This window comes from Sceloporus occidentalis, unplaced genomic scaffold (assembly GCF_023333645.1).
Source record: "Sceloporus occidentalis isolate IW3139 unplaced genomic scaffold, rSceOcc1.0.p SCAF_6, whole genome shotgun sequence".
In the NCBI taxonomy this organism is placed as follows: Eukaryota; Metazoa; Chordata; class Lepidosauria; order Squamata; family Phrynosomatidae; genus Sceloporus; species Sceloporus occidentalis.
Window position 1 is genome coordinate 64,450,028 of NW_028316986.1, and position 12,149 is coordinate 64,462,176.

General features: G+C 38.7%; 1 protein-coding gene across 2 annotated transcripts in view; it reads right to left on the minus strand.

Annotated features, from left to right (window-relative positions):
* MTR (5-methyltetrahydrofolate-homocysteine methyltransferase) overlaps positions 1-12,149 on the minus strand; it is a 110,357-nt gene that overhangs the window by 71,311 nt on the left and 26,897 nt on the right. For both annotated transcript variants that reach the window (XM_089529855.1, XM_089529856.1), the window contains exons 8-10: positions 10,585-10,679; positions 3,580-3,680; positions 1,258-1,319 (exon numbers count right to left, since the gene is read on the minus strand). In XM_089529855.1, the coding sequence (XP_089385981.1) occupies positions 1,258-1,319; positions 3,580-3,680; positions 10,585-10,679 (258 nt within the window). The remainder of the gene's footprint in view (positions 1-1,257; positions 1,320-3,579; positions 3,681-10,584; positions 10,680-12,149) is intronic.

Below are 12,149 nucleotides of genomic sequence, written 5' to 3' on the forward strand. Positions count from 1 at the left end.
GAAGCTGCCTGAGCAACTGTATTTCAAAATAACTCTTACCTTTAAAATTAATCACATTTTTAAAATGTGTATTTAAAACACATTAAACTCGCCCTGAATTCTTAGGCCTCTCTTCCTTCTGTCTTACCAAAAGCAGCCAAATGCTTTAGGCTGAAAGCCCAATTACTAAAATGCCATCCCCTCCTACCAATATTGAAAGGCCAAATTTCTCATCTGCCAAGATAAATAAATAAATGTATTTTTCACACAAGTATTTCCCTACTTTATATCACTTAGGGAGCCCTGTCTGCTAAGCAATCCCAGAGCCATGCCACATGATACTGTTTTAAGTCAGTTAACTGGTTCACATGGGGCATCTCTAAAATGACTTCCTTCTGAGTAGCATGTCACCTATTCATAAAAATTTATTTATTTATTTATTTATTTATTTATTTATTTATTTATTTATTTATTATTTATATTCTGCCTTTCCCCCAGTTTAGGACTCAAAGCAGCTTACACCAAGTTTAAAAATGCATTATTAACAAATTCACTAGATTCACAGGTTAAAACAAGATTAAACAATGAAAACATTTAAAGCAAGATTAAAATATCTATCATTGCACAAACACACTTTTCCCACAACTTTCCTGTGATCAGCACTTATAATTTTGGGTTTCTGAAGCAGCTACATTCTTGTCACAGAAAAATAAGTTACAATCCTATACAGGGTTATCTGGGAGAAAATCCCAGTAAATTCTACAGGATTTACCTCTGGGCAGGAACGTACATGATTGCAATGTACAATACAACCCTTTTATCCACAGAAGATACGTTCCCAGATTTATCACAGGCAGTGAAAATGATAGCAAACTTTGAATTTCTGGCAGAAGGTGACCATAGAATAGCACTGGAGGACCTCCAGATGCCTAAAGAGGTGTTCTTTCTAGGTATCTAGAGATCCTTCAGCTTGAATCTATGATTAACTTTTGTTTGAAGGTGACCACAGAGTCCACTTGCCTAGAGAGACCATTTTTTAACATAAGTGAAACTGCGGGCATTGGTCCTGCAAATACGGGGTCATACTGTACATAATAAATAACGCATGCTTACTTCCATATAAGTCCCACAAGTTTCAGATAAGCAGATATTAACTGAAGTCTAAACTGGACTTTTAAGAACCTAAGACAAAATACAATCTTTCCACAAATTCAGATGTAAATAAATTATTATTATTTTCCACAATGGGACCAATATGATACAGGAAATATGCCATACCTTAAGGTGCTTGGCAGTCACTTCAGGTGTTTCATCATAACCACCAAAAGTGTTAGGAAGACCTAAAGGAATATTGTGTGTTTAACTCAGCCATAATATATAGATAAAAAGACATTAATTTACATTTTCAATTTCAATTCAACAGAGCAAATAATTTCATACATACAACACACAGCAAAGTTTCCATACACATGGATATTCCATACACATAAGTCTCAGCAAGCACTTTTTATTTCAAGAAAGATATTCAATAGTCCTTAAGCACTTTCTAGAGCAATTATTTGTTTTAGAACAATATAATAGCATCATTGCAGCAATGTTATTTCACTAGAGTTAATTAGTAAGTGCTCCATGGATAATAAATGAAAATTAATTAGTCTTTTCTTAAATACGTTCTCCCAATCTCCTGATTTAACTGTAAAATATTTGCTTTGCAATATTATCCAGTTTTATTTGCCTCCTTCTAAAAATAAATGTCTTTTTTCAGTAAAACCTCAACCAAAACATTAACACCCTGCAGTACAAAAACAACTGCTACAGTATTTAAGTATCAGTTTCAGTGCTATCAACAGATTCATTCACAAGGTGAACAGCTTCTTCCGCAGGAAAAATGTTAACAGAGATGGGTGTGTGTGTTAATATTTAGTCATTTACAGTATATATCCATTTTACTATTTCACATTTCAAGCATACTAACTTTATAGGAAAGCTGGAAAAAGATACTTTCTTGGACAATATACCGTAAATCATCACATGACTATAGTAAACTATCAGCCCTCCACATTGAAGCTTTGACTTTTGCAGCTTTGATTATTTGTGGATGAATATGTTCTCTCTCAAGATCTCTAGGTCCTCCAGAGAATTTCTGCTAAAAATTGATCATAGGATTGTGCTGGAGGACTTAGAGCTTACTAGAGAAAACATTTCTCTAGGTCCTCTATGGACTATGGTCAACTTCTTTGAGAAAGTGTTGCTCTGGAAGACCTAGAGATTCCTAGAGAGGTGTTCTTTCAGGTTAAAAACATTGTGGATTTTTTTTTTATTTCAGCTTTTCCACTTTCCCATCGAATGTGGAGGGTCCACTGTATTCTGAGCAAGATCAGCACTAAAAGCTGCCTAGCTCTAGAATATTCTATGCAAAGCATTGCATAGGTGTTGGACTAATTTGTGAGAATTACAAAGACCTCTAAGAACTCAAATTTATTAGCATATATTGCATGAACACATTCCCATAGAGGGGAGCCAGCACATGAGAGGAAAAACCAGGCCATTCCACCACCCTAGGACAGAGTTTGTAATATATTGCTACTTGCTTGCTTACTTGCTGTTGGACTCAGCTGAAGGACTGATGCCTGTGAGAAACCAGAATCCAAGCTCTAAGCATCTAGCTAATTAGTGTGAAACAGCCAGCAAGGACCACCTACCTCTCAACAAGGACATAAAAGCTAGGTGCCTGCTAGGACTGAGCAGAGCCAGCACATGAGAGGAACAACCAGTCCACTCCATCACCATACGACAGGGTTTGTAACATCTACTGCCTGCCTGTTTGCTTGCTGTTGCTAGCCTCATCTGGAGGACTGCTACAGGCTGTGATCCTGAAACAGCCAAATAGGTGCTACAAGGAGGGCATAGGAGGGGAAGTAACCCAGGGAGCAGCCATCACAACAATAATGGGCAGGGGGGGAGATATGGCATGGGGAGTCAGTGCTTTTCTTCTGGTAGAAGGGAGAGTCACAGGGTGTTTGTTTCTCCCAAACTGTCGATGATAATTTTAACTGTTTTATTGTAATATGTTTTTAGAATTTTTATTTATGAGCCACTTTCAGTCCCTCCAAGGAGAAGGGTGGGATAGAAATCAGGTAAATAAATAAATACAGAGATAATATAAATAATGTGGTCACCACAGAATCAGAGAATTGGAAGGAATCACAAGGGCCATTAGCCCAACCCTGTCCCATATATGAAGATACAATCAGTTTCACTACTGATGTATAGCCTAGAAATATTTAATTGTCATATAGCCAAAATGGGGCCCTTTCCATTCAAAATCAGTTGAGCTGAGATGTAAAAAAGGTAACAGGACAAGCCAAAAGAGTAAGCCCACTCTTCTTCCAGAGAATTCTGGACATCTATGGTGTCATAATGAAGGGCCCAAATCTGACATTATGTTTTTGTATAGCATTATTAGCATAGTGTTTAAATTGATCATAAACAATAGAATGCATACCAAAAAAGGTTTAAATGTACAGTATATGTTGTGGTAGGCAATGCATATTATTTGTACTGATACAGAAAAGTTAAGTTCTTTTAGAACTAGATTACCTGCATTAGGATAACAAATGATGTAGGCAGTTGTACATTTCCCAATAGCTTCAATGAAAGGCCTCATTTCCACTGCTCCCAAAGCACAATTTAATCCAATGCTAGAAAGACATAACACAAATAAGAATATTTTTGGTATTCATTTTAACAGAAACCAAAAAGGACTTAATGAAAATATGAGTATTTGAGTGCTGACATATGGGGTGGAAAAAAACGGGCCAAGTAAAGCAGTTTCCACCTGCTTTGAAGGCAGGGTGTTTCAATGACACACACCTCCAAAGCAGGTAGAAACCAGATTAAAACTGTCCTCCAGGGATTCAAAAGAGAGCAAAAAGAAGCAGCGACAGTCTGACCTAAAGGCAGAAAATACACCCCTAAAAAAGAATGGAGCTGGTGTACCTAAGCAGTTGGGCAGCAATACAAAAAAGTGAAAGTGTGACATCGCCAATAGATATAAGCAGAATCATAGAATCATCATTGAGTTGGAAGAGACCACAAGGGCCATCCAGTCCAACACCCTGCCATGCAGGATCTCACAATCAAAGCATCCCTGACACATGACTCTCTATCCTCTGTTTAAAGACCTCTGAAGGAGGAGACTCCATTACTCTCCAAGAGTGTGTGTTCCAATGTTGAACAGTTCTTACTGTGAGGACATTCCTCCTAATGTTTAGGTGGAATCTCTTTTCCTGTAGCTTGCATCCATTGTTCCCGGTCCTATTCTTTGAAGCAGCAGAAGACAAGCTTGCTCCATCCTCAATATGATACCCCTTCAAATACTTAAACAGGGCTACTGTACAACCTCTTAACCATCACTACTCTAGGCATACACAACATATACAAATCAGACAGTCCAAGAGGGGGCATGGGTGACGGAGGGGTATGTAAGTGAAGGCATGATTGTGTTTTGCCAGTGTTTTAATGGGTACACCAATGCTCCGATGCCCTGTACTGTTGGAGGATCGCAGGTGCAACTATTTGGCCAATCAAACAGGTGGCCATCCAATCGGATGGCATCTACGTTAGGCAGTTGCCAGTGATGTGTTTGTACAACAGTAAATGCATGGTGGGGAGGTGACCAAAAGCAATTACCTAGCAGCATGGCTTGATGCCATGGCATGCAATTGGGCCATACACATTCGAATTGCCTTGAGCGGCTGGTGCAGACTGCAGGGTTTCAACTTGCTACCAGAAAATGCAGGTTTGAGCCACTTTTCTTGCCTGTCTGTACCGGGCCTATGACTCTAGAGACCAGGGTTCGAATCCCTGCTCAGCCACAGGAACCCAATCAGTGACCTTGACCAAGTCATAATCTCTCAACTTCAGAGGAAAGCAAAGACAAACCTCTGCTGAGCAAATCGTGCCAGATAAACTCTGTAATAGGTTTGCCTTAGGGCTGCAATATGTCAGAAATAACTTGAAGGTACACAACCACAAAAACAACAGCCTGTTACAAGCAACATATTTCACACAGACCGACAGCCATGATGCCTGAGGAATTTATCTGAGAATCACTAACATATCTATCTTGCAGAAACTGTGGAAGCCTTTACCTAGATTATCATCTTCTTAGGCTGCCAAGAAGGTGGGATATAAATGTACTACACAAATAAACAATAGTGTGATTATATGTAATGTGAGATAGATGTACAAGAATAAGTACATGGGGAGATATATTCAGTTATTTAGAAAAGAGACAATATGAATTCTTGGGAGTAGTGGTAGTCCCATCTCCTCTGTTATCAGTTTTCCATGTGTACAAAATGACAACCTGAAGAGAAGTTATTCTCCCACAAGTGAAGGCTCTCCACCTGACTGAGCATCCAGAAAAATTTGGGTTCCTGGTGTCAGAAAATAAAGCCTGAAATAAAATGTCCAGATGTGGAAAAGAGTGACACAGGTAACTATGGGTCACTTGCAGCATGGTGACCAAGTAATTGGATACAGATGGGTCAGAACAGGTGATATCTCTGCAAGGTCATCATGTGCCGGAAAGTGCTATGAAGTATTGTAAAACTACTGTAAATATGCATAGTCATCTTGCTTGGGGGACAAGAATTAAGGTGACACAGCAGGAAGAGGCTGGGCTTAGTGGCTGTATGGCAAAAGTGTATATAAAGGTCAAGTCTCATTGTACAGTGTGCGTTGTTGCTTGATGGTGGTGGATGTATAGTGAAAGTAGCTTTAGAATCTTTATATATAGCAACTGAAAATTAAAAGAGCCTATTTGAAGAGACATCTGTTTCGGTGTGCTTTATCAGCTCTGGAGGGAAGGAGGAGATTCCTGAACAGCCACACAGCTCCAAGACAGTTTACTTGGTGGCTATCCTGGCATGAAGCTTCAGTGTAAACCTACGCAGGTTGCACATCACATTCTCTACACCTGAACACATGAGAAAGTTCCTTCTGCACCAAACCCTCCCCTCTTCAGACTATCTATCTCTATGCTCAGTGAAGATTAGTGTCTCACCTACTCAGGCATTCGTATTAACTATTTTGTAAATACCTGAATAGGCCTGATGTTGACATTAAAGGGAACTAGGCAAACTGAATGTCTTAAAGCCTAGGTAAGGGACATTTGAAGCTTCCAGGTCATGGTTTTGGACAAATGGGAGTACAGTACTATTGACACCAGGGTGAAATACCATAGAATGCTCAGAGGTTTTAACCACCACACATCTGATCACAGAGACCCTGTTGGGGCATCTATAAAATTTTCACAGTGAAATCCCAAACATGTATATAAGGCTATGTTTTGCTGAACTACTTAGGATTGGAGAAAAGCTATCTTCATTTTAGAACAGAATGAGGCAAACCCTCTCATCTTCTGTGAATGTCTGGTATATTGCTTTATTAAGCTGCAAGAGCTGTATTATTCATCATTGCTAAATCATCATGAACATCACATTAAAACATTGTGAAAACATACATAAAATACCACCAATAATGTATCAGTAAAAATAACAGAAGCAAGACATTTAAGTGTTATCACAGTGGAATCAAAAATAAAGTTTGTTTTAGCACAGTGTAAGCAGCACAGTGTTGTGCTTTGAGCATTGGACCAGGACTCTGGAAACCAAAGTTCGAATCCCCACTCAGCCATGGAAATATACCGGGTGATCGTGGCCAAGTCACACTCTCTCAGACTCAAAGGAAATCAAAGGCAATCTCCTCTGAACAAATCTTGCCAAGAAAACCCAGTGATAGGGTGATCATAAGTCAGAAACAACTTGAAAGCACACAACAACAAAAACTGTTTTAGCCTAGGCTCTATGTCAAAGAGCAAATAAATTGAGAGAGAGAAATCTTCACAAATCATCATGTAGCATAATCCTTTATGACTTTATTAAATATATAGTGAAAGAACTGGGCATGAATGCATATCATCCTGCACACACACACCCCAAATACAAACTTTAGGTTGACTGAAAAATGCTTCTGTAAGCATACCCATCCTGCATCATTATGTTTAACACAAGGGCTTAAAAAAACTGCAGGTAGCAAGGACCATTTTTTTAAAAGGCATTCTCATGTTTCTCTTTCACACACACACAAAATGATATGTACACTTGCCAAATGGGTAAGTTCTTCTCATAGTGATATAACAGGCCACTGTTACATCATCACAAACCAGCATTGCAGTGACTTGCTTTTAAAGAAAATGGCTCCTTTTTGCTGTTCCCTCTATGCTGATGAAATTCAGTACCACAGTAGTAGTGAGGAACATAAAAATAGGTATAGGTCCTCATATGGTCCATGCATCATGTGCTGCCCTCCTTGTTCTACCTATTAGGGTGTTGACAAGCTTGAGTATGTCCAGATGAGGCCATCCAAAATGGTGAAAGGTCTGGAAACCTTGCCCTATGAGAAGTGGCTTAGGGAGGTGTGTATATTTAGCCTGTGGTAGAAAAGGTTAAGAGGTGACATGTTAGCCACATTTAAAAATGTGAAGGGATGTCACATTGGGGACAGAGCAAGCTTGTTTTCTGCTGCTCCAGAGACTAGGACATGGAGCAATGTATTCAAACTACAGGAAAAGAGATGCCACCTTAACATTAGAACAATTTCCTGATGGTAAGAGCTTTTCAAAAGTGGAATATGCTGTCCCAAAATGTAGTGGAGTTTTCTTTTTCTTTAGAGGTTTTTAAACAGAGGCTGGGTGCCCATCTGTCAGGCGTGCTTTGTTTGAATATAACTGCATGGCAGGGAGCTGGACCTGACGGCCCCTGCAGTCTCTTCCAACTCTATGATTCTTATGATTATAAAAGGGATCTTGTAGCACCTTTGAGACTGAGAGAAAGAATGCCATGGAATATGCCATGACAAAGATAAAAATAAGGTTGATTCTTTCTTATAAATCACTTACTTAAGAAATATTAGAGCCAAGATAAGGATGGCATCATTATCAAACTATAGAGAAACAGATGTCACCCTAATGCTGTTATCAGGACTGATTTATAAGCTTTCACTACCACCCTAAGCTTTTTACTCCATTTCAACACTATATCTGCCTGTGTCTCACACTAGAAGCCTTATCAATTTGATCTCTCCAGAGCTCCACAGTGCTAAGAGAAATGAGACACAGGCATTTCAATAAATGATTACAATCATGCACCTCAGGTCTTTTCTATTTCTCCTTCCTGAAGATGTATTTATTTGATGTATATTTGAACCAGCTGCAACTGGTTCAAAATATGGCAGCTAGTCTGGTCACGGAAAAAATCTAGATTAGTCTGAATAACACCTGTTCTAAAAACTCTACACTGGCTGCCTATCAGCTTCCAGGCATAGTACAAGGTGTTGGTGATTACCTTTAAAGCCCTACATGGCTTGGGTGCAGCTTACTTGTGGGAATGCCTTCTCCCATATAATCCTTCTCGCACACTCAGGTTCTCTGGAAAGAATCTATTGCAGCCAAAGAAAACCAGGCTGATTGCAACTTCCCATAGGACCCTTCTCAACTGCCGCTCCAAAAATTTAGAATGACCTGCCGGAGGATATCCGCCACATCACATCTCAAGAGGCCTTCAAAAAGGCAATTAAAACAGATCCCTTTCGGCAGGCCTTCCCAGACTGACCTCCTACCAGACTAGGACTATCCGCCCACCCAAATTAGCTTGCTTTTTATTGTTATTTTAATTGTTTTAACTGATGCTGTTGTTTAATACATGGTTTTATGTATAGTAATTGGGGCTAGGGAAGGGTTAGGGGGTTGAGGAATTGAGGAATTGAGGAAATGTTTTTTTATGTGTTCGTTTGTATAATTTTGTATTTGAATTCTGTTGTTACCTGCCTCGATCCTCCGGGAGAGGTGGGATACAAATAATAATAATAATAATTATTATTATTATTATTATTATTATTATTATTATTATTTCAAATGGTTTTGCAATAGGGCAAAGCTTCATGATACATATGCAGACACTATAAAATCCATACCGTCTCTTTTTGATTTGGTATGTAGTTGAATACAAAAAGTAAGGGATGGGCCACAAACCATATACAGTGCACCCGCGACATACGTGGTCACACCATACGCGGCTTATACTGAAGCCATGCAGCAAAAGAATGAATGGCAGGCACGCTGCAAGCACGAGCCCCATTGTATTCAATGGGGCTTGAGCATACACATTTTTTGCCTTGCACGGTGGGGGGGGGGGGGGTGTTTCCAGAACAGATCCACCACATAAGGTAAGGGCCCACTGTACATTAGAATCTGGCAGCAGGCAGATGGGCCTACCAGAGGATTTGTTTAAGTAGTCCTAGGAAGAACACAACATAGGTGGATTCACTTAATCAAGGAAGCCCCAGATTTAAATTTGCAAGATCCAAACAGGGCTGTTAAGAAGAGGGTTTCTTGGAGAGTTCTCTTTATAAGGCCACCATACCTTGAAGCCAACATGACAGCAGTTAACAACAATATCACAAACAGAAAATCATAGGATTCCACAGGGTATCTCCATGGCAGTTAATTCATAAACTGGGTAGTGTAAAAGGGCCTTAGAACAAGGCTAAGTGTAACCCTGGAGCAACATGCAGCCTCCCATGTCTGCTTTTATGGCACTAAGTCTACCAACAACAAGAAAGGGTGAATAGCATGCCATGGAAGTTACCAGAGCAACAATTAATATTTCAAATAAGTTTCGGGGGCTATCTGCACTGTTTAGTGTTAAGGTAAAAAAATACAATAGGTCCGCCATATCTATGAGGGATCCATTCACAGGCTTACCCCAGACAGCGAAATTCAGAAATAGTAGCAAATCCTTTTTGTTTTTGATAAGAAAAATGATGCAGCTATTTGGACAAGTATAGAGCTTGGAGAGGAATCTTTCTTAATAACATATGCACTTTACGAGCATAAGCACTTTTCAAACAGAAACACTTTATATTGTAAGTGCAAGCATTTTACTAACTGTACAAGCACAAGAATTTTATGCAAACCTATCCCAGATATGCCTATCTCTGGTGTAATTAGATCAATTCATGTAGAGTATTACCAGAGGCTTTCTACCTTTGCCATATAACATTTCCCATCCCAAGGAAATTAACAGTTTTCATCTCCTTTGGGATACATCTCAGGCATTCAATAGTCACTCATTAATGGTCTTTATACTGTGAGCAAAGACCAAAGGAGAACAACAGAGTGGATTCAAACAGAATAACATTCATGTATATGTAATACATATATGTAAGCAATAAAAGGAACAGGTGAGAAAGTATGCAAGAGTTTTTTGAAAACTGCCAAAAAAATTAAATTAAAGAAATGAAGAACTGACAAATTTGACTAATAAATAAGGGCTTCAACTGGATTAATCTTCCTGCCAATTTAAGATGCACATGTAAAGTTCTGAGATAACTACAGTAGAGGATGAAAAACAGCAAAGCAAAATGCATGGTTAATGTTACCAAAAGCTCCATGCTTCTGAATCTATCTTAGAAAAACCAGTAAGACCATATTGCTACAGTTTTATCATAAGCAGACTCTTGAATATCATATTCTCTCACCAGAGAGGGTCACTGTGAGATATACTGATAACAAATGCTTCCCCGGTCTGGCCTGAGAGGGTACGTCCACTTTTATCAACAATAGTTCCAGACACCTAAAGAATGCAAGGGTGATAGAGGGAAAAACAAAAATCGTAAATTAAGAAGTCTACAAACAACAGAAGCAAAACCGAAGCAAACAATGCCCAATTAACAATCAGAGGAGACATTCAGGGTGCTGACCATTCTGTGCAACCACCTCTGTGAACAACATTGGTCTGGTCACAATGTATAAAATATTAACTCTCATCTGTCTAAAAGCAAAACAAGGTGAAAAAAGGAAACATTTAAATATACACTTAGGGAATCTGAACATTATACAGAGATGTGACAGAGTCACTGGGCAGACTTGGTTTCCTGACAACCAATCCCGTTTCAGGCCAACTGTGAGGGAGGAGCTGCCAGGGAAGTAGTAGATATAAAAGAGAGGTGAAGAAAGTTGAAAGGAATTGAATTAAGAGAAGGATACTGAATGGGAGAGAAAGTATAATTAGAGATTGTAAAGAGGAAACTGTGAAATGCCTGCAACTGTAATATTTATGTAACCATATCACATGGGAACTATGCTACCTATGTTACATTCTTGCTAAATGTTATTCAATAAAGTCAGTGTTTATTTGTTACAACAGAAGCTTCTGCATGTGTAATTTCTAAACTACATAGGCTCATATAAATACATTACCAAAGATATTAAGCTTATAAGAGGAAGATACTTGGGGCCCTAGCCTTTATACATTTAGGGAAAGTGTATAAAGGACGGATGCTGGGCAGATATAATTTATGAGAGACCTTCTAATTAGCTTATACATTATAAACCGCTTAAGGAGTGCTTAAGTGCACTGATATGTGGTATAGAAATGTACATGCAATTTCTTATAAAACATAATCTCAAGGCATTGAGAGGAGGTCGCATCACAAGAAATCATCATACAAACACATACACACACTACAGTAAATGATTTTTTCCTTTTTTTTTAAAGGGAACACTCATGAATTCTATAATAGGATGGAAAACTCCTCCTTCCCCTCCTCCTCTTCCTCTCCTTCTCCTTCAGTCTATAATTTGGCCTTTGAGAATTTCATTTTGACATTCTTTTAAACTCCACAATTTCCAATGCCTTCTTTTACTTTGGCATTATATTTCCATCACTGCATATAAATGGAGCCTGACTGATGTAATACTCTCAACACTAAAAAGTCTCCCAAATCTTAAAGGATCGCCATGGAAACAAATAGCACATAACACAAACTAAAGTTCTGGTCATTCAACAATATTACTTCATCCTACAATCAGATACTGCTCAACCGAAGACACAGACAAAAGTAAGTTCCCTTTTTGCCAACGCCTTCTCTAACATGCTAATTCAACTCTCAGAAGTGCCTCAAATGAACAAAACCCATAAATTATAAGGTAGTTTTGGTATCACAAATAGGACAAATTAGAGTGAATTCATTATTTCTTCCACATAATTAATTATACTTAATTCATCCACATCACTGAGCCAGGGAGAAGTTTGCAATTCAAG